A 22,921-nucleotide genomic window follows, 5' to 3' on the forward strand; every position below is an offset into this window, starting at 1 on the left:
ATCTATCTATCTATCTATCTATCTATCTATCTATCTATCTATCTATCTATCTATCTATCTATCTATCTATCTATCTATCTATCTATCTATCTATCTATCTATCTATCTATCTATCTATCTATCTATGTCTCTGTCTGTCTGTCTGTCCATGTGTCTTTTGTACACATGTGCATCACATTTGTGCCTTAGTTGTGCTTTTCTTTTTTTTAGTAGTTGCCCTCCAAGTCAATCCGACAACCAAACCGGCAAATTTATTCGGCCTTCGCTCTACCTGTGTGACAAAAAGGTCCTGAACGCTTCTGTTATTAGTTTTGGTCTCCGTGCATGGCAGCCGTTCAAATAGCCGCACTCGGCCCGCGCTTTCCTCAGGCTGCTCAGCCTTTGTTTTTTTCTGCACTCTGCTGTAGCAACACAGCTGTCAGCAGTATTTCACTGTCTGCAATGATGCGCCATCACACAGGGGACCTTCTTCTAATATGCTGGTAAAAGGGGTTGCGGGTGGGAGGTGTGGGGAGATGGGTGCCGTGCTTCAAACTGAATGAAGAAAAATGGCTGCCTCCAGATCGCAGGTTTTCCCCCCCTTTCTGGTATTGATTTATTGCTATGAGTGGCTATACACTATGAAAATGGATTGTGTACATCACACCTGGAGCACTACACAACGACAAGATTTAGGACCGAGATGAGTGTTATTTCCCGACAGTCTTTTTACTGTCGACATATCTCAGCATCCTCTGGAGTCTTTTTTGCTGCGAAATGAAGTGATTTGATAGTTCGTTTGCCTGGCAATTGTTGCGGACCCTCGTGATTTAATTCCAGCGACATGCTTGAGTTGAGTGTAACTGAAGTGGCATCTTTTTTGTTTTTTTTGCGCAGTTTATAAGATGGAGAAAGTGTTGGCCAACGCTTAACATTTTCCGCTGTGGTGTAGCTCTGGTGGTGCTTTTAAAATATAGGTCACCGGCTGTGTGGACGCTCATTGGCAGTTGCGGGCCATTACTCTCTCAATTTAGAGGCTCACTTTTGATGCCCCTGAGGACGGCCCCCGGATCTTAAAAATTATTCTCCCGTAAAATTACATTCTCAGGTACTGCAACTTTTTTTTGCTGATAACGGTGTGTTTTTGTATTGTTTTCAACAGTGAGAATAGCTCAAAACTCATATACTGCAGTAGGTTTTACTTCCACACACTCAAATGCATTGGGATAATCCATAAATCTGTTCACTATAGTGTGAGATGAAGCCTATCCCATATGATTTGGGGAGAGAAGTGGGGTTCACCCTTGACCGGTCACCAGTCAATCACAGCCATCCATCCATTGTCTGTACTACCTATCCTCATTAGGGTCTCAAGTGAGCTGGAACTCATTCCATCTGACTTTTGGTGAGAGAAGTTGGGTCAACCCTGGACCGGTCACCAGTCAATCACAGGGCACATCAACCCATATTTTTTTTTATACCACTTATCCTTAGTAGAGTTACAGGTGAGCTGGAGTCTCTCTGAGCACAGTTTTGGGGAAAGAAGTGGAGTCCACCCTGAAATAGTTGCCATTCAATCACATGGCACGTCCATCCATTTTCTTTTCTGCTGCTCCTCAGGAGGGTCTCTGATGAGCTGGAGCATAGCTCAGCAGACTCTTGGTGAGAGAAGTGGGATCCAGATAGAAGTGGGTTGCCACTCAATCACAGGGAACATCCATCCATCCATTTTCTACACTTCCTATCTTCACTGGGTTGCGGGTGTGCTGGAGCCTTTCTCTGCTGACTTTAGGCGAGAGAAGTGGGGTCTACCCGGGACCGGTTGCTGGTCAATCATGAAGAATATCCATCCATCAATTTTCTATACCACGTCCAGTATTCTCATTAGGATCACAGGTGAGCAGAAGCCTAGCCCAGCAGACTCTTGGTGAGAGAAGCTGGTTCCCCTCTGGTGACTTTTGCTTAGCGAAGTGGGGTCCACCCTACACTTGTTGCCATTCAATCAGAGGGCACGTCCATTCATCCAAATGGTGGGCCGTGTTGCTATTCTAACCTTTGATGTGGTCATATAATGCTTTGGGGTCAATGGATACACAATACTTATTTTTAAACACATACAGTATATGCCAACAAAGTGTATTATGTTTGTTTTTTGGCTGCATGCATCACATTCCGCGGCTATGTAATAAAGTGCTGCCTCAATGACTGAAAATACAATCCACGCTTTAAGTGTCTTTTCGGGTGTCCAGTTTCCGCTAGTAGCAGCATACTCGCTTCATCGCAACCCCCAAGCTCCGCACCCGGTTGCCAGGGTAACAAAAGCCGTAGTCAACACTGGCCCCACAGTAGAGGGGCCAGGATGGGCAAAGGTATAAAGTGTTATGGGGTATTTGAGATTTAATTTCATTTTTGCATGTATGTTATTCGAGAATGTATTTTACTCCACTGCAACATTCCCCACCCAATAAATCAAATCTCTCCACAAAATAGCCCCAGTCTGACCTGTACTTAAGACAAATTAAACCATATATGTTTGACTGTAAACATCACTGGCTTGTCAATTTGTCAAAGAGCTTTTAAGGTGAGACTGTGAAGTGATTGCGAGGTGCTGCTGAATTGTTTGCCCTGAATTTGCATACACTAACCCGTGTTAACCGGTCCTCTGGAAATGTGCGCACAAAAGAGCTATTGATCCACTACTTTCTGCACGCCACTTACAATTCTATGAATTAGCTCTCCTTGGCTGCCATTCCCCAGCGTGCTTCCAAGACTAAAAAGCTGTATGTTCAGTAATGGTGTTAATTGACTGAGCTATACATGGCTTGGAGTTTCCACTAAGCAGTCCAGGGCAGTTTGTTATGGTACGGTTTGGGGCTGTAAAATAAATGGGGTGACGCTGTGCAACCAATAGGGATGCAGATTCGAACCACGTTTCCTTGATGGAGAAAGTGAATGAGCAATCAATTAATCATGGAGTTGGAGAATCTCTCTTGGAATATTCTGAACTCCTGTTTCCATACACATTTTTGCAAAGAGTAGAGTAATCCTGCCTGGAGGAATTGCTGAACATAATGGATGTAGTGTAGCTCACGCTCTGTTCTTTGCTCTGTAGACAGCAACGACATTTGAATTTGTAGGTAAGTGGCAATGTGCCATAATCTATCACTAACTAAATGTCTTAAAGAGGGGTTTGCAATTTCCCCCAAAATCACTTCACAGACACATACTGACACACACACCTGTGTCTCTGATGCACAAAATGGGGCCAGAAATATCAGATTTCTTTCACAGAGTAGTAATAGTCTATAAGAAAAACTCAAGTAAACCATGAGTAGTTGACCATCCCTAATGTTTTTTTTGTTTTTTTTTACAAGTGCCTACTACTGTATATTAATAGTTTAAACTGTAAATCTACCACAAACTATGATCCTAAGACACTTGAATATAATTAAAAACTCATCTGACGACATTACCTTTAAAAATGAATGGCTTACAGATCATTTAAATTTGACCAAATGCAGAGCAAAAACATGCAGCAAAGAATCCAATTTTTGGCAAACAACCTATAAGATAGACTTTGCTCCTTCCCGACATACAAAGAACAGTCGAGATGCATCACTTCAACATACGTTCTTGACAACAATTACCTTTGGCACCATTTTGAGGCATCTTAGGCCATTTTAAAAAAGCACAAAAACACGCAGAGAACCGCAAACCGAGAGTGTTTCATCAAATAGCTGCGGTTAGGTTCCTCAGAGTAAAATGCCAATTCATGAAAAGCAAAATGCGAATACAGCAGGGGCTCACTGTAACCTAAATTTGTACATAAATTGAAGCCGCTGTAGTCTATGACTGCATTAGCATAGGTCAGTGATAAAGTCATGATTACTGTAAATATTTGGATGAAAACACTTCTTGGCCATGAATATAGAACAGTCAAAAGAAACATGACGGCTCAACATACTGAGGCATTTTTAGCTCCACACTTTAGGCACTGCGGTTGATGTAAAATAAGTGGTACGGTACGATATGGATCACTTATTTGGGCACACAAATATACACTATCACGCCAGCTGATCTCATACTCCTCGCATCAGCCTTGCGGTGTCTGCAAACCAAGAGCAGAATCACAAATGGATTATCCGAGCCCCCCCCCCCTCCCGAGCACACTTAAGTGCTCTAATGCTCTCCTTACGCAGCACACACCCGATCCAATAAGGGCACTGTAATGGGATTGCTGTGCCGGGTCAAGACGTGAACTCATTTCTCCTGGTGGTTGCCACCGCCGCCGCTTGGCTTCGGGGCTGATCCGCTTCCTCCAACTTGTGGCCCGTAACTTTCGCTGTCTATAACACCTCGTACTCTACCGATATATATTTTTGGTCGTATTTCGTAGTGTAATGACTCCAGGGCTCGTGTCGCCATGACACAGTGGCCATTTTTTGAAAGTTAGGTTCTACTGGGCTTTAACGCTTCCAAAGGGGACGCTGCTATCCATCAAGTATGTGAGGCAGACGTGCTAACCATTGGTCAGAGTTAATTCTGTTGATGAAGTTCCATGGATGACAACTTAACTGAGGTCTTGTGAGGTATTAAATAGATAAGAATGTCGTTAAATTATTTTTTAAATAAATAAAAATGCATTATTAATGATACATTTATTATATTGATAAATAATCTAAACAATACAGCGGTGCCTTGAAATACAAGTGACCACAATTTAAAAAAAGAAAGAAGAAAAAGAGGCTTCAAGATGTTTATAGCCACTCCCAGTTCAAATTTACGGTCAAACTAAACAAAACGAGAAAATTACATTGTATTTAAAACAACCACCGAATGGGACAACATGGATTTAATTCTTTTAATTGAATTGTGACATTACTACATGTTTCTATAAAGTACAATATTATGGAGTGCCATTTTTCCTCATTAAAATACACGTTACAACAATATTTTTTTGGGAGGAGGATGGAACACATTAATGGCATTTCCATTCATTTCAATGGAGAAGCACCACTGTAATTGATGTTTTCTGTTATATAAAGGTCATCAAATATTGTATATTGTATATCTATATTATTATTAAATGTTATATATTTCACAATTGAACAATGCACGGAAAATTGGCTCGATTGTTTTGAAGTCGCAAATACAAATGCTGATTAACCTTTTCTGTTGGTAGAGGAAAAACCCGACCTACTTTATCAAAATATTTTTTTAAAGATTGTATATCCCTTCCCACGCACCGTAGTCTAAATAGGTTGCCAGCATCCCCGCTCCTTTAATAAACAGTATTATATTAACCCTTTTCGTTCCGTTAATGTTATTCCACTTGCACATTTGTCAGGCTTTGATAAGCTTGTGCCACTTTTAGCAACATGTACCCTGACCGTATCTCTCCCTGCATGGCAGAAGAGGGCATGACAAGCATGGCTCTGGGCTCGAGGGCGCATGAAGGCAACATCCTCTCACCCATTAGTGCATTGTGGTGCCGTGGAGGCGGCGAAGCACATGGTTTAGCGTGCGTATGTGTGCTACATTAGCTTGGCAACAGGCAAAAGTGGACAGGATAAAATGGGCATCGCTGCCCTCTATGTGCCCGACTGCTCCCTTAATTAATCACAGATCAATGTATTGAACGCGCTGCTTTTCAGTTTAATTCCCGCCTGTGTTTCTTTTTATTTTACAATCCAAATCAATCCACTAACCCAGCTTTTAGTTAACATTTGTCCTGTCTTGTTTCTGGCCCCAGAAAACCTTTTATCGCATATTTATTTTAATCCGTGGTCCCAGCCGACACCCCTCCAGGCTGCGGGCTGCGTGATGCTGATGTGTTGCGGCACCCAGTTGGCATGAAGTAGAGCGAATGTGCGGCCTTTTTCTTTTTTTTTCTTTTTTTTCTCTTCACCTCCTGTGTTAATTTATTTTATGCTAATGTTTGATGTCGTGCTTGTTTTTGGCCTTTTATGATCCACATGACCTCACTTCAAGGATCAATGATCATCCATAGTCTAATCTGCTTGTCCTCATTAAATTTGCACATCAACTGGATCCTATCGCAGCTAATTTTTTGGCGAGAGAAGCGAGGAACACCCTATAGTCATCGTCAGTCAATTGCAGGGAATTTTGTTATTATCTATCCATCCATCCATTTTCATAATGCTTAACCAAATTTGCGGGTGAGCTGGAGCGTATCGCATCTGAGCGTTGGCGAGAGAAGCGGGGTGCACCCCAGACTGATTGCAGGGATTATTGTTATTATCTATCCATCAATGTATTCGTTATAGTCCTTGTCATAATTTGGGTCGCCGGTCAGATGGAGCCTATCACAGTTGGCTGTTGGCGAGAGAAGTGGGGCACATCCTAGATCTATCACCATTATATCGCAGGGATTATTATCATCCATCCATCCGTCCATCCATTTTCTATACCGGTCATCATCATTAGGGTGGTGGGTGAGATGAAACCTATCACAGCTGACTTTTGGTGAGAGAAGCGGGATCAACACTAGACTGGTTGCCAAAAATCACAGGGCACATCCATCCATTGTAATAGAACTTGTCCTCAATAGTTTAGCAGGAAGATGCAGTCCAGCTGACTTTTGGCGACAGAAGCGAGGGTCCACCCTGGACTAGTCGCCAGTCAATCGCAGAAATTATTATCTATCTTAGTCTCCATCTATTTATATAACTACATCCACAGTGTAGCCACTAACATCATCGACAATATGTAATGTAGATTCTACATTATACGTTGTACATTCATCCCTTTTCTACAGTGCTTGTCATCAGTAGGGTCGTGGGTGAGAAGTGGGATCAACACTGGACTGGTTGCCAGTCAATCGCAGCGCACATATAGACAAACAACCATTCAAACTCACATTCACACCTATGAACAACTTAAGTCTTCTCTGAACCTCAAATTCTCCTTGGGATGTGGGAGGAAACATCCACACAGAAGTGTTCCAGAAAGTCAGACCCCGATCTCCTGACTGAGGCGTTGATTGATGAACCTTAATGTTACGGGGACAACACAGGATAGAGATTTTGAATAATTCAAGGCTTCCATCTTTTTGAGCGTATTTTGCAGGAAACCCAGTGCACAGTGCACAGTGCACAAGTCACGCTTGGATGAATTTGTTGAGGAGGAACTTTCCCGGAGACACATCTCCAATATAAAATAAAAAAGACCCGGAGGAGTGGAAGCAGTTCCTTCCACTTCACCTGTAAGGTTCCCCTCCATTTTTCTTAACCAATTCCATTTTATGCTAATTCCCATTGCCGTGCGTGTTGTTTTTCTTCTGCCCCGAGGCCCGATTATAATCCAAATTACCTCACGTCACGGCTCAACGACGACAACAAAAGAATAGTCATGATCCCAATGCTAAATTTGAGAATTACAGCTCGCAGTGCTATTTCTTAGAGTGATCCACCAGCCATTTCCCCCCCGAGTAGCTGCCTAAAAGGCTTCTAGAAATGAGTGACATGTTTATTATTTCACGATAGCATTTATCAGTCTTTGTATTATTCATCTTTAGCCAGATGTGGTCATCAGCAGGGCTCCCTTCTGAAGGCAGGAAGCATGCTTCTTCATCTGGTGGTGGAGGATGGCTAACGACACTATTGCAGGACCACACGCTCACACGATTTCATTCTCGCAGAGAGCAGTTTGCACTTTTTTGCATTATTGATCGACCACATTAGTCACTGCTGCCGCGCTAATTGAATTAACTGTGGAGGACGAATGATGCTTTTCTTAAAGGAGACTTTTTCTTAAATTACATTATTTACCATTTTGAAAAACTTTTCAGGTGTCTTAACAACAGAACAGCCCAAGGATCAAGAATTGTACTATACTACTATACACGACACTACACTATGGGTTTCACACTCCATGTTTTTCAATTTTTCCAACCTTTATTTAGCCAGGGCACATTTGCATTTACATTAGAAAAATCTCACAGCGCACCACCAGATAAAAATGTCCTAAAACTTATATAGCGAAAACCAGTGATTTCCTTGGAATAGGGACTGAAAAGCCACGAGTAATTGACGTCCCCACACTAAAAATGAAAAATGAAAAAATGAAACTATTGTAATGTTGTCTGAATGGCAACAAGTGGAGACAGAGGTTAATTGTAACTTCTGCCATCTAGTGGAAGAGCCTTTAAGTGTTTTGCCTGTCACTGTACATCGATAGCATAGATAGATAGATAGATAGATCAATAGATAGATAGATATATAGATATATAGATAGATAGATAGATAGATAGATAGATAGATAGATAGATAGATAGATAGATAGATAGATAGATAGATAGATAGATAGATAGATAGATAGATGAACAATGATACATTATATGTATAATTTCCAGACCAATTAAGTAAATTGGATAATTCCCTGCGGCACAGCTGATGATCTCTCAGAGCACACATAGGTGCTGCCACACAGTGGTTGGGAATCATATACACTTTTGCATGTGAGGTTTTCCTCTCAATGGTGCATCCCGTTTATGGCCCGACCAAAAAATGTGGCCTGGATGATTCTACCTTAGGACTTTGTTTCTGACTTTACACATTCATTTTACACACTCAGCAGCATGCTTTACAGATTGCAACCTCACGGTTACAGTCTAATAGCGTCTTTCCCTCGTACGGCAACAAAATCATTTATCGTAGGCTGAATTAAGCCACTGAATATGCGGCGTGAGATTAAAGCATACCATAGAGCCATTTGTCGATCGATATATTGGATGCTTTACAGTGTGCCGACATCCAATACGGACTCCCTCTCTGCGGGCCTAATGAAATTGATTGAGCAGCACAGAGAGCAACTCATTTCTGTCTATGTTAAATAAAACTTTGTGTAGGGCTTCTATAGGCATCCCTAGCTATTCCTGTGTGTGTGTGTGTGTGTGTGTGTACATGCTGGAGGGCTCCATCAAATTTGACATTGCGGGCAAGCCTCTGCAGCCGTCAGCGTTGTCACGTTTCATGATGAGACGTCTTAATCATCTCTGCGTCTCTTCACCACTGTCAGAGATGAATGGATGGATGGATGGTTGGTTTATAGATAGATAGATAGATAGATAGATAGATAGATAGATAGATAGATAGATAGATAGATAGATAGATAGATAGATAGATAGATAGATAGATAGATAGATAGAACACAACACCAATCCCCAAACTTAAACCCAACAAAGCACGAATTCTACCTGCTAAGGAGGAGACCGAAGGGAGTAAGCTCTGCTATGATGTGTATTAAAAGATAGAAAGATGGGCAAATGAACCAAGCTTTTATTTTTAATTTTTTTATCCTTTTCTTGTCTCGTCACCCTCAACTGAATGCCCCCAAATTATTCTTTCCACCGCCTTCTCCCGTCCGTATGTTGGCTAATATTAAGCTGATTTTATTGTGTGAAAAGTTAATAAGAAACAATTCTTGCTTCTTTTCCTCCCTACATTTCATTTCCTCCCCGATGAATTATGCAGCATCTTTCTCCCTGATAAACTCGTTTCTTCTCTGGTAGTTGTAGATTTTCAATGGGGAAAAAAATAATGCGAGAAAAGAAGTCAAATTGAAGCTGCGAGCAGCCTTTTCCATTGCAAATCCTCGACATGATCATCAAACTGTGACGCCATGCTCCACCACATTAAATGGCCTAGGCGAAAAAACTTTGCAATTTACCATTGCCCATCTGACTAGTGTTGGTTGAACGGCTAGAGATTTTTTGTAGTTTAGTTGAATATAATGTGATGAAAGTTGAATTGAAGTTGATTAATTCATGACTGTCACTGATATTGCTTCAGCACAGTGCAGTGGTCCTTAACCTTTTCTGTGCCACTCACCGGTTTAACATAAAGACATATTTCAACAGACTGGCAGAGAAACAAATGGGAATTTTTTTTTTTTTTTTTTTAAATACAACTCACTCTAAGAGTGAATATTGTTGCCTGCGCAATATTGGACATAATATTTTGGCAATGAAGATTGAGCTTCACTTTGTGCCGCAGTCCTCCTTCATCGCCGCCAGTCCCATGGTCACCATGGTACGAATATTTTAAGACGAGCGGTGATCGGAATAGTCAAAGCTAGCGAGACTAACCTCTATTCTTATCCACAACCAGCTTATTTTCGTACTCTCTGACCCGCGCAGATGTATGCAGACTGTCACCTTGTTGGCCGGACGTTTCGCTGCTCCTCAGAGCATTAAAGTCCGGCGACAGCTGTAGATGTGCGATCGAACGTCCTTCTTAAATTGGCCGACTGGAAGATGAGATGCCAAAAACATTCAATATTGCGATTAGCCGACTTCAGGCTTTACACTTCGATGCTGAGTAGTAACGTCGACTAATCGGTTCAACCGATACTCTCCACTATACCTGCTTCTGATTGTGGCTGATTTGGGCAATTTCCTTTGGAGGAGTACATCAAAGTATGAGTCCTGGAATTCACACAAATTGGCTGCTTCAAACCAAAATGGCCAACTTCCTGGTCAATAACTTGCATGGGTCCTTCAGACTTTTTTGTGTCCTGTTAAACTCGACATGTCCACTATGTTTCACGTTGATCGATGAAACTGGTATGAGGGAATACATTTTAACCTTCTAGGGGGCGCCATTGAGTGAGTTTTGGAAGTTCTAGTTCAGGAGCCCTAAAATACATAAATGTTGCGCTTGGCAAAATCTGTGAATTTTCTGGCATTTTATGCACTGAGAAAAAAGGCCATTCTTTCCATTCTTTCATCAGATAACTAATAACAAACACATGGATTCCAAGCGGCATCCACAGCAGTTCATTTTCCTTCTTTATCAAGCACCATGCACCACCACCAGTACACACTCTGCCCTGAAGCCTGTTTGCCAGTCAACGTTGGTTCGCTGGACCTCTCAGAGGACTTAATAAGGGAGAAAAAAGCAAAACTGAACCTTCTGCTAATCCACTTTGACTCGCAGTCGCAACGAGGAGAGCTGCTAATGATGTTGCCTGGTGTGGCTGCAAGCCTGATGAGTTTTTATACATATATATACATAGTAGCCAGTGGACATTGTGCAGCATGAACTCTTCCCAGCAGAGCGCACACACACGCGCAGTCACTGACGGAAACAAAGGAGCAGTCGGTCAAGACGAGGAGACGAGCCACTGATCACAAACGGCGGCCTCCTCGTCTGCTTCAGCTTGTGTGGGTGATTTAATCTTTTTATCTCGCACGGCTCAGCCTTTCAAATATTTTGCAATATGTCTTGAGGAAAGTGGAAAGAGGGAACGCTTTGTGTCGACACATTCCTCCCGCAGTCAAGTAGCGGTCCATTCCAGGACGCTGGGTCCACCTTCATTTGGTTCTTACCGCATTTCTTTCCATTCATCCGTTTTCTATACCTTGTCCTTAATACACACACGTTCAACAATTTTAAGTCTTCAATCCTATTTACAATTTTTTGGGGGACAATCCTACTTCTCCCACCTAGGGTATGCTGGCATCTCGCTGCCATCCGTGCTTGATGCCAGTCCTTCTTAATGAATACATAGAATAGAAGAATACAATATAGTACATGCAAAAAAAAAAAAAAAAAAAAAGCCAAAGGAAGAACTCAAGCGCAATCAGAATGAACACTTTGATGCATACTGAGGAGTTGAGGTCCCAATAGGTTTGCCCAACGAGTTTATTACTGTAGCTCCAACCAATAATTACCATATCCACCAGGTATTAGTGTCTCTTGTGTGTGTGTGTGTGTGTTTGTGTTTACTGTAAGTGGCATTTCAGTCTCGGGTAATTTGTCACCCTTTTGAAATGACACGTTGGCCTTTCTTGGCAAGTGACCTTTTGTGGCTGCGTAGATGGAAAATAATCTGTAAACAGATACTGATGATTTCATTTTTAATTAGCTAAATTACTTACGTACGATAATATGCATTCTAACTCACTGAGAGTGTAACAGGGACATATTTATTAGTAGTGCCTTACAATACAGTAACAAGCCATACTTACTGTAAACATAATGTATTATGGTGTTTCATGTCTTGTGCTCATATTTTCCTTTTATTATTATTTTTTTCATGTCTCCTGTCTCCGATCTCCTGCTTCATCTTTCCAGTCTCATGTTTCATATTTCTCCTGTCTTAGGATGTCTCATATTTCTTGTGGCTCAAGTTTCATTTTTCCTGTCTCGTTTTTCCTATATACTGTCTCCTGTTTCATGTCTCATGTATTGTGTTTCATATCTCATGTGTCATTCCCCTGTCTCATCAGTCACGTTTCAGCTCTCATGTCTCAAGTTTCATTTTTTATTTTATTTTTATGTCTGTAATGTGCTTCCCTGACTGTAATTGTAACAGGTCCAATATTCTGGCTGATTTATTAGTACCTGTAATACCTTCAATCACAGCCAAAAAGCACTCTTATTTAAGAGTTGCTCAAGTACTATGCTCCACCTCTTGTTAAACACATTTCTTCGTCTTGATGAGTCCTAATTAGCTCCCTTTTTCTTTTTTGGCAGCCGCATGCTCTTTAATTGTATTGATTATTCCCGTCACATGAAAATGACTTTTCAGCAGGATTATGCAAAAAGGATAAAACGAGCGTGCTGCGTTTCCTGAAACCTTCGGTCGAGGGGAAGGGGGATCCTCATTAAATGCAGAGGCATATTTAGACGTTAAATTCGTTTCTGAGTTCCTCGGCCGTTTCTTGTGTAAGACACCACTTTCTCCACTGTCTCGTGTGTCAAGTTTGATGTTTCATGTTTGGTGCGTCATGTCTCATCATTTCGCCTCATTTCATCATGGCTTATCATGTCACGTGACATAATTTCTTCCTATGTTTCATGTCGTCCTGTCTCATGCCTTCATGTGTTATCATGTCTAACGCTTCATGGCTTCATCTTACGTTTCGTGTCTCAAGTCTGTTTCATTTATCATGCTATCATTTATCATGTCACCATGTTTCTTGTGTCATGTCTCCTTTCTCATGTCATCCTGTCTCATGTTTTATGTCTAATATTTCATGCCATCTTATTATGTATCATATCAGAAAATGTTTTATGTTTCATTGTGTCTTGTTATTGATCCTGGTTTATTTCTCATGGTTCATGTCTCATGGCCTCATGTTTTATGGCTCGTCGTCACGTCTCTTGTTTTTTTTTCTTTCTTCTTTCATGTCATCATGTCTTATTGTGTCTCATGGTCTCTTGTCGTGTCTTATCACGTCTACTGTTTCATCATGTTTTATCCTATATTATGTCTGATGTGTCATGTTTCATGTCATCATGTCTCATGTTTCATCTTTGATGTCTCATTTTTCTCTCATTTTTTTGTACTCTAGCCTTCCTTCCTTCTCTCTCTCTCTCTCTCTCTCTCTGTCCTCTCTCTTCCTGCATCCCGTCTCAGGCTCACACCTCTTTGTCTCGTGGCAGACAGCAGCAGATTGTTGTATTTACTGTTTATCTGAACCTCTACATATAAATGCCAAGTTTCTGTTTTTTAATATAATAACATGGTACTTATTGCGGCCAGTTGTAGTGCATTTTTGCTACATTTACAAGAGACAGTTGCAACATAAATTTTCTCAAGGACTTTATGCTTCTTCGGTTAAATGAAGACTTTATATTGAGTGCGAATGGCGTTTTATCTATCTGTGCCCTTCGATTGGCGAGCGACCAGTCCAAGGTATGCGCTTTTGTTGCCAAAGCTTTACTGGAATAGGTTATCGATCATCCATGACCCTGAGAACAAGTGCTATATGAATGGTTTGATGGGTTGATGAAGCGTTTGGGGACAAGTGCTGTAAAGAAATGATAGTAAAAAAAAATGATGGTAGATCTAATGACAATAGATAAATGTGATTTTTCCGAGTATCCAATCGAAACTGAGCATTATCATTTTGTAAAGTGAGTGCTTTGGATAGAATAGAATAGAACAGAATAGAACTGTATTGTCACTGTCTCAGGAACAATGAAAATCAGTTAGGCATCTCACAATTTGCAGCGTTGAGGTAAAGAATATATTGTATGCACACAATGATCAAAAAGACACTTATTTACAGAACATGCAGTTATTCACATCAATACAATACAATACGTTGGCTCTCATTGGATTGGGCAAGTGTTGCAACTGTTGTTGTTGTTGTAAGGAAAAGCTGTCCCCTCCCTTCCGCCGTCTCCTCCCTCTGTCACAAGCATCAAATCCCTTTATGCAACGCAGCAGCTGTAAAGTGGGAGGTCATTGTGTTATGCTGCTCCCACTCTATGTCGAACTCATTCAGCTGAGCGGAACAAATCCCCCCCACCCACTAATGCTTGCTGTCATCATTTTTCATAGATTAGTCCCAATCCAATGCAACGCAAAGAGATTCTCCCTGTATAAAGATAGAAATACTCCATTTTGATACGTTTATCTAACAATATGTTTACCGTTGTGGTTCTAAAAGGCTTCCCTCGAAGCCGAGAAGAATCATGCAGCCGGAGCGGCCAAGTGACTCTTCAGGGAACGACGGGCGATATTGAAAGGGCGGCAAACAGCGCTTCGTAGGTTCAGGGAACGTTCGAAAAGAGACGATGGCTAAGATTAAGTAACAAAAACCATTGAGAGCGTCCTTTACTGAACATTTGCCAGAGTCATTATAAAATCGCTCAGTGGCAAGACAAACATGTTCTCTTGGCAGGCAAGAACATATTTGATAATCTGATTATGTTACCAGGGAGATTAAAATGTCAGTTATAATATTTGGGGTTAATATATTTAGCTACATAAGGGCGCAACCCATTAGGCAGTAGCACTACAAACTACAACCACAATGATAAACACATATAGATATGACCTTATTATTACTTCTGTCCTGTCTCATGTCATCATATCATCCTGTTTCATCTCTCATGTTTCATGTGTTATCGTGTCTCATATGATCATATTTAATGTCTCCTGGTCCCATGTTTCATCTATCACGTTTCAGGTCTATGTATTATCACGCCGCATGCCATCATCACGTGTTTTCATGTAGCTTGCCATTGTGTTCCATGTCTCGTGTGTCATTCTCTTGTTTTGTTTTTTTTCCACACTCCTTGTTGATGCCGCTGCTTCGTTTTGCAATAAGTGTTTCGGCAAAAGCTAAAGAAAAGTTAATTCTGTTGTGCTCACTGTTTTGTGAGACGTATGTAGTGAAAAAGGCTAAAATGTACTGTATGTTGAAAAAGCTCATTCCCGTTGACATATGAGATAAAAGGGTGTTGTTAAATTCAATGTTTGCCGACTTGACTCAAAATTATTGTCACTTCACCATGAATCAATGCCAGGCCTTCATTGTAAACAAGACAAATATCTCTTGTGACACAATTGATAAATAAAGACTTTTTTTGTGATTGAAAAGGCTCAATATTACTATGATTATTATGACTCACAATTGAGACCCGGTTGCCACATGCTGCGCGGCTCCTCTGTAGTATTACTGCGGGGGATTATCTGGTGTTCGCTGTAACTCAAAGGATGCAATCGTGGCTCACAGCGTCACCACGGATTGTATGGCCGTTATCGAAAGCACATACTGTTCAACGGGTCTTTATATATGGCAGATTATGTAACAATGAAAAAGATGTACAGTACTTGTCTAAATGAATATACACTGGATGAGTGGCATCAGATTTGTATTATTTAAAGGCCTATATAAGTATAGGATCACACTGGGAATTGAAGTGTTTTACATGAACAAAGGGGGAACATTCTCTCGTTAACGGCCACTGAACAAGATGGCAGTCCTTTTCCTTCTTATAGTTTCTTTCTTAGTTAGCTAGTCAGTCGTGCAGTAATTTACAAACATAGTCAGTAAATTAGTCAGTTTGTTAGTAAGTCAGTCAGTCACTCAGTTTCTAGGTTAGTCAGTCAGTTTATTAGTTGTTGGTTCGTTGATTGGTATGTTACATAGTAAGTCAGTCACTCATTTAGTCAGTTGGGTAGTCAGTCTTTTAAATTGTTTGGTTACTCAGTTAGTCATTTAGTTCGTTAGGCAGTAAACCAATTGGTTGGTTAGTCAGTCAGCCAGCGAGTTAGGCAGGTAGTCAGCCAGTCAATCATTCACTTAATTACCTATTCATGAATTCATTTATTTAGTCAGTTAGTCAAGTTGGAAATTAGTCAATTACGGTAGTTTATTAGTTAGGCAGCCAGGCAGTCAGTTTATTTGACATTGTCCTTTTGTCCGTTCATCAGTCAGTCAGTCACTTGGTCACGTAGTGACTCGTTTGGTTGGTTAGTTAATTTAGTTGAACGATTGAGTTAAACAATCAGTAATATATTTAATCAGTCAATTGGCTATTCACTTAGTTAGTCAATCAATTACTGTAGTTAGTTAGCAAACTAAACAGCACATCAATTAGTCATGGAATCCATAATTTAGGTACTCCCCCCAGTTAGTAAATCAAACAAAAGTTATTACTTACTGTAGCTTCAACTCTGCTTAGATCTTACGAAAGGAAATTACAGTTGTACATGTGGGCCTTTCTGTCTCAGACTCTTTCGTAACTAAAATGAGGGGGGGGGGAAGCTTCACTGGTTGTCAGAAAATGGATGAATAGATGAATGTATTCTGTTTTGAATGAGTGCTTCAGTGGCTTTTGACTGACAAAGAAACTCATTTTAGCTGTTTTCTGGAGTTCATCTCGTTTGTTTGGCTGCCTGCATTTCCCCTCCTCGCGACACTATCTGTCCTCCTCGCTTCATGGCTCAACAAGTCCTTGAATGCCGTATCTAATGGCTTCACCTCCGTGCCTTCTTGCTCTGTGCGGACTCACGATTCACAGCGCTAAAAGAAAACCACACACACACACAAGCACAGTCTTCCGTAAAGCATGTGCACTGAGTGCACAGAGGCAATATTTACAATACATGCTGGCAGATTTGATTGAAACATCTTTTATTGATGACGGCTGATGACGGCTGATGATGACCTGTTCCTTTTTAAATAAAGCAAAAAAATAAAAAGCGTGAATGTTGTGTGCCTTTTACAGGGGAGGTGCTACGTGTTTGACCAGGTGTTCGCCACCACCGCCACCCAGGAGCAGGTCTACAACACCTGTGCCAAGCGCATTGTCAAAGGTGAGCCCCTGAAACGCCGTTTACGCAGTTTATTAGTTGGTCAGTCTTAGTAAGTCAGTCAAGTCTGCTTTTTCTTTTTCTTTTCTTTTCTTTTTTAGTTAGCTAATCTGTCTGTCTGTTAGATAGTTAATTGTGAGTTTATTAAATGGTCAGTCATTCTGTCACTTTTTTACTTAGTTCCGTCAATATGTTTGTTTGTTAGTCAGTTAGTTACTTAGTCAGTTTGTGAGTTGCTCAGTAAGTATATTAGTTAGCCAAGCAGTCAGAGTTTGTTAGTCAGTCAGTCAGTCATCAGGCAGTTTGTTCATCAGTCACTCTGTCAGTTTGTTAGTCACTCTGTTTGCTAGTCACTTAGTTATTTTGCCAGTTAGTTCATCTGTCATTCAATGAGTCAGCCAGTTTATTTGTTAGCGAGTTAGTGGGTTAGTCAGTCAGTCAGTTAATCAATGAATCAGGCTCTCAGTCAATTGGTCAGTTTTGGTCAGTGGGTCAGTTAGTTAGTATGTTAGCTAGTTATTTTTATGTGTGACCTTCTACCTCCTCTTTTTGTATTGTAGCTCCTCTCTCCAGTGACTATGTGGGGGAGAACGACGTCGGCAGAGCAAACACACGTGTTTCCTCAATTACATGACTGCCTGCAGGACTGCAGTGAAACACTGTAGTACTTTATTGTAATTTAATGTAATTTTTCAATTAAATGAGGGAGACTGACATCATTACGGTGGCTCGAACGAGGCAGATGTCTCCTCTTATGCCGAGTACCTGAATTCATTCACTGGGTGCGGGAATTAACAGCTTATTAAAACAATTCAAGTGACGCACGCGTTTCAAAAAGCACACAGTGTTGATCACAGTCAGCCATTATCCATGACAGTCTTTCATCTGTCACCTTCCCCCAACAACCTGCATCTCTCTTTTATTTCCCACCTTCAGGCTCACATTTTTGCACCGCGTTCCCATCAAGTGGGACGCTCCATTTAACCAGACGCAGCTCGGAAGGGATTGATTTGTCAAGTTACATTCATTCTACGGCGTTTCGGGGAAGATGAAAAGTCAAACACGACTAGAGCATAAAAGTCGGAAAACGTGAGCTAAAGGATTTAGCGCACTGTACCACCGGAGTGGCAGGATCTTTGCAATTATTATTTTTTTTTTTCTTGTTGTTTATAGAATGTTTATAGAATTTCCACTTTAGTGAGTCGTCAGTCAGTTAGCTAGTCAGTTAGTTAGGTGGTTGGTTTGTTGGTTTGCTATTTAGTTGTTGTAATTAACCAACCAGTCAGAAGGTTTACAAGTAAGCTGCTCAGTTAGTCAGATACTTGGCCAGTCAATTAGTCAGTTAGTCAGTGCATCGGTCTGTTTGTTAGTCAGTCAACCAGTTAGTTAGTCAGCCAGTGATTCCCTTTGTCAGTCCTTCTGTACATCTGTTTGTCAGTCAATCTGTCAGTCAATTACTTAATGAATCATCTATCCATCCATCCATTGTCTGAGCCGCTTCTCCTCACTAGGGTCGCGGGCGTGCTGGAGCCTATCCCAGCTGTCATCGGGCAGGAGGCGGGGTACACCCTGAACTGGTTGCCAGCCAATCGCAGGGCACATAGAGTGCCCGGAGAAAACCCACGCAGGCACGGGGAGAACATGCAAACTCCACACAGGCGGGGCCGGCGATTGAACCCCGGTCCTCAGAACTGTGAGGCAGACGCTCATTTCAATTTTAATTTCAATTTTATATTTTTTCCCCCCTCCATTTCCTTTCAATTATAATGCATATTTTACTTAATGATGTTCCACAGACATTTTCCTGAAGTGGTCTGAGCTTTTAAATTTGTAATTGCAGCGACTCTAGGTTTTCGATTATCTGTAGGGCTTCATCACCTGCCAAGTAGCAATCAAGCAAGTTATAGGTACAATTTTGTGTGGAGTTTGCATGTTCTCCCCGTGCCTGCGTGGGTTTTCTCCGGGCACTGCGGTTTCCTCCCACATCCCAAAAACATGCGTGGTAGGTTGATTGAAGACTCTAAGTTGCCCGTAGGTGTGAATGTGAGTACGAATGGTTGTTTGTTTCTATGTGCCCTGCGATTGACTGGCGACCGGTTCAGGATGTACCGAAGATAGCTGGCATAGGCTCCAGCAGCCCGAGAACCTAGTGAGGATAAGCGGTAAAGAAAATGGATGGATGAATTGATGGATGGATAAATATTTATTCTTCCCGTTCTTTTCAAATATGATGCTGGAAGATGGTAAGAAGATCTATTGAATTTTGACCCAATACACGATGAAAGGGAAGCAATGATGAAAGAGAAAAATGTCTACTGAGGTAAAGATGTGATTGGTCTTCGGTGGGTTCACTGTGCAGTTCAAGGTGATGAGCTTCTTCTTCTTCTACTTCTTTGAGTCTTGTTTGGCCTTTACCCCTGGGATTTATTATGAGCAGTGGGAGACTCAGCACTGCGTTGCTAATGGTTCTAGTGTATAACTTTTAGACAGGCGGGTGGGTGGTTTTCAAGGCTGTACACATGCAGGGTGACCTTGTTTGAAAACACTTTTAAATACCATGCAATGTTTTTATGAGGCATTGTCAAAGATATTCATCACCTTGCACAGGCAAGGTCAAATGCAGTGTCATGTCAAACCAGGCTTAATCCGTATTTGATCCAGATTTAAGCATCAATATGAGAAAGAAAATCCCATTTATCGTATTCCAATCTCATCAGAATAGGTTCTAATGTGTGGGGTTTGTATAGGACTTCATTACATTTTGGTGTCTTGGACTAATCCACTTTCTAGTGACAAAACCCACACCGACTTAATCGCTTGATGCTTTGCTTATCAGAGGTCCCTCGCATGGCATCATCCATGACGGTGCTCCTTCTTTGTCACCGAAAAGCCAAAGAAAAAGCAAAACACGGTCTTAGAATGAATCTTTCAATGCTTCAAAAACATCATCCATGGCGGCAGTCATTCCCTTGGGAAAAAGTGTCTCCAAGAAGAAAGTGAAATGCACTGTGATGCTTGCTGATCTGATGGCTGATGTTAATGGCATGATAATAAGCATGACAATTGTCCTTCTTTTGTAATAAGTGTTGCAAGGAAGCACCTACGGTCGAAGGTTGTGTGTAAGAAAGGCATAAGAAAGTCAACGTTTGAGAGCGGAGATGACAGCTCGATTTTATACACTTGGCAGTTATTTTATTTTTAATCATTCAAATTTGGCAGGGTTGTTAACAACACTCTTTTCTGTCCTGCGTCAAATTTCTGTTATTTATTTTCACTTTACAAGGGTGTTAAGTATTCTCAATTTCATTCATTTTTAATTCCAATTTGTCCGACTGCTTTTTTTCCCACCACAGTTCAGTTCAGTTGTAAGCTTTCCCCACTTTCACGCGCCTCTGATCTCCCTCTCAGATGTATTGGGCGGATACAACGGGACCATCTTCGCTTACGGCCAGACGGCCTCGGGAAAGACTCACACTATGGAGGTACAGTGGCAGCTCATCAATAATTCAAACGTTACATCCCTTGTGGCGGCAAATAGAAGCGGACTTTTTTTTTTTTTTTTTTAATGACTGAAGCTGACTGTAAAGCCGCTTCAATCACATCACCTTTCCCCGGCACTCTGCGGGGAAGCGCTTTTTACCAGTCCCTACGGGAAGCAACTCAAAAGACTCCCCCACACCCTTCCACCTCCTGTTCACTCACATCTCATCTCTTATAGGGAAACCTTCATGACCCTCAGGGGATGGGCATCATCCCCCGGATCGCAGAAGACATTTTCGAACACATTTTCGCCATGGACGAGAACCTGGAATTCCACATCAAGGTCGGTTTCGACTTGAGGGACTGTTCACGCTTTGTCACACAAACAGTACACTATGTGCTCGGACCTGCGATGTAATAATCCGGCTGGAGCGTAGTCGGTCAAGCATCAATAATTCACCGTGTTTAATCCCCCAGTATGTGTTACGCTGGAGGAGAAGGCCGTGGCAGAACAGATGAGTCCAGCGTCAGTGTTCTATTATCACTTACAACTGTTTTTTTGTTTTTGTTTGTTTTTTTCCCCCTTAATGTCATACTTGCAGGTATCCTACTTTGAGATCTACATGGATAAGATTCGGGACCTGCTCGATGGTGTGTGTTGATTTTTAAAAATTTGACCATTGAGAGGAATTACATTTGTCATCATTGTTTAAAAGTCCTAACCATTTCCATTATAAACCCTTTATCAACTGTACAGGCGGGATACAAATAATGGTTCATCCATCCATCCATTTTCTATACCACTCATCCTCATGAGGTTTTTAGGTGAGCTGGAGTCTATCCTGGTTGTCTTTTGGTGAGAAAAGCGAAATGAATCGCAGGGCTACATCACAGGGCACATCTTTGTAAAACGACCATTATGACATTACGACAATATAGTCTTCAATTCCAGCTGCTATTTGGCGAGAGAAGCGGGGTTCACCATAGACACCAATTGCAGGGTACTTACATGTACACTTATGGACAACTCAAAGTGTTCAATGAATTGACCATGCATGTTTTTGGTGAGAATACCCAAAGAAACCCCATGTTAGCATGGGGAGAACGCACAAATGTGAGTGTGATTGTTTTGTTTGTTGAAATGTGCCAGGTTGTATCCCGTTTCTCTCACCAAAAGTCAGCTGGCATCGAATATTCTAAACTAATTCACACAAATGTGAGTGTGAATGTTTTTTTGTTGTTGTTGAAATGTGCCAGGGTGTATCCCGCTTCTCTCGCCAAAGGTTCGCTGGCATTGAATATTCTAAACTGACTGTAATGGTGAATGCATAGGTTGTTTTGTCCATATGTGCCCGGTGATCGACAGGCAACTAGTCCAGGGTGTTCCCCACTTCTCTCGCCAAAAGTCGGTCGGAAACGGCTCCAGCTCGCCCACAATCTTAATCGGGACAAGCGCTGTAAAAAATGGATGGATGGATGAAAATTCAAGCCATCACTGCACATTATTTACGTCTGATGCAGGCCCAGACAGGCTTTGATTAGCGACAGAAAGCCCAATCTGTATGAGGAGGAGCAGATAAGGAACATTAAAAAAGGCACAGAAAAAGAATGATGGATTTACAATCATCACACAAACACTGGCCGATGCGAGCGTCGTTGTGCTGCGAAAATGTAATCACAAGTGAGGAATGTGAGCCAGGAAAGTGTGGAAATGAGCATAGCGACTCCACTTAACCTCTTGTGATTTGCACCCCCACAAAAGAAAAGTTAATAATGAGAGCCACGCTCTTATTAACAAGACCATATTCTGACTCAGGCTCACTGTGATGCGGCACAGAGAGAACTACAACCACAAAACTAGACGTATTGCTCTGTTAAAACAATAAGCATTTAATACTGCGCTTGTATAGGTGTACCTAATATTTTGGCCGCTCTGTGCACAAGGCATAGCGAGCTGCTAGAACGACGCAATGCTATGACCTTGCTCTTTCTCGCCCCACTTCTCTGCAGTGACCAAAACCAATCTGTCAGTGCACGAAGACAAATACAGAGTCCCTCATGTGAAGGTGAGTTATCCTCCACGCGCTCAAATGTGGGTTTGATTTATCCCTCTTTATAATGCAGGTGTACAATACTTTTAGTGTGCAAGTCATATTCATATGACTTATAAATTTATTTACTTTAAAAAAGTCTTCATTCAAAAGTTTTTTGCCTCTTACTGCCTTCATGTGTGTCTTGATTGAGTGAAAAACACACTCTATTGAGTTGGGATCAGGTCACCGACTTGGCCATTGAAGAATATTCCATTGTCTTGCCTTTTAGAAGGTCTTCAATTGTTTCCTTCAGTTGTGTCTTAAGTGAAAAACATATTCTATGAGGTTGA

The 22,921-nt window shown here is 41.4% G+C and overlaps 1 protein-coding gene across 2 annotated transcripts in view; it reads left to right on the plus strand.

Moving 5' to 3' along the window:
* Positions 1 to 22,921, plus strand: part of kif5ab (kinesin family member 5A, b) — a 66,785-nt gene that overhangs the window by 4,758 nt on the left and 39,106 nt on the right. Inside the window, exons 2-6 of one of the 2 annotated variants that reach the window (XM_061687092.1) lie at positions 16,974 to 17,061; positions 20,467 to 20,540; positions 20,777 to 20,881; positions 21,141 to 21,189; positions 22,549 to 22,604. In XM_061687092.1, the coding sequence (XP_061543076.1) occupies positions 16,974 to 17,061; positions 20,467 to 20,540; positions 20,777 to 20,881; positions 21,141 to 21,189; positions 22,549 to 22,604 (372 nt within the window). Of the gene's footprint in view, positions 1 to 16,973; positions 17,062 to 18,676; positions 18,752 to 20,466; positions 20,541 to 20,776; positions 20,882 to 21,140; positions 21,190 to 22,548; positions 22,605 to 22,921 lie in introns of those variants that run through there. The other variant, XM_061687093.1, reaches the window with a different exon arrangement.

This window comes from Phycodurus eques, chromosome 10 (genome assembly GCF_024500275.1).
Source record: "Phycodurus eques isolate BA_2022a chromosome 10, UOR_Pequ_1.1, whole genome shotgun sequence".
NCBI lineage: Eukaryota > Metazoa > Chordata > Actinopteri > Syngnathiformes > Syngnathidae > Phycodurus > Phycodurus eques.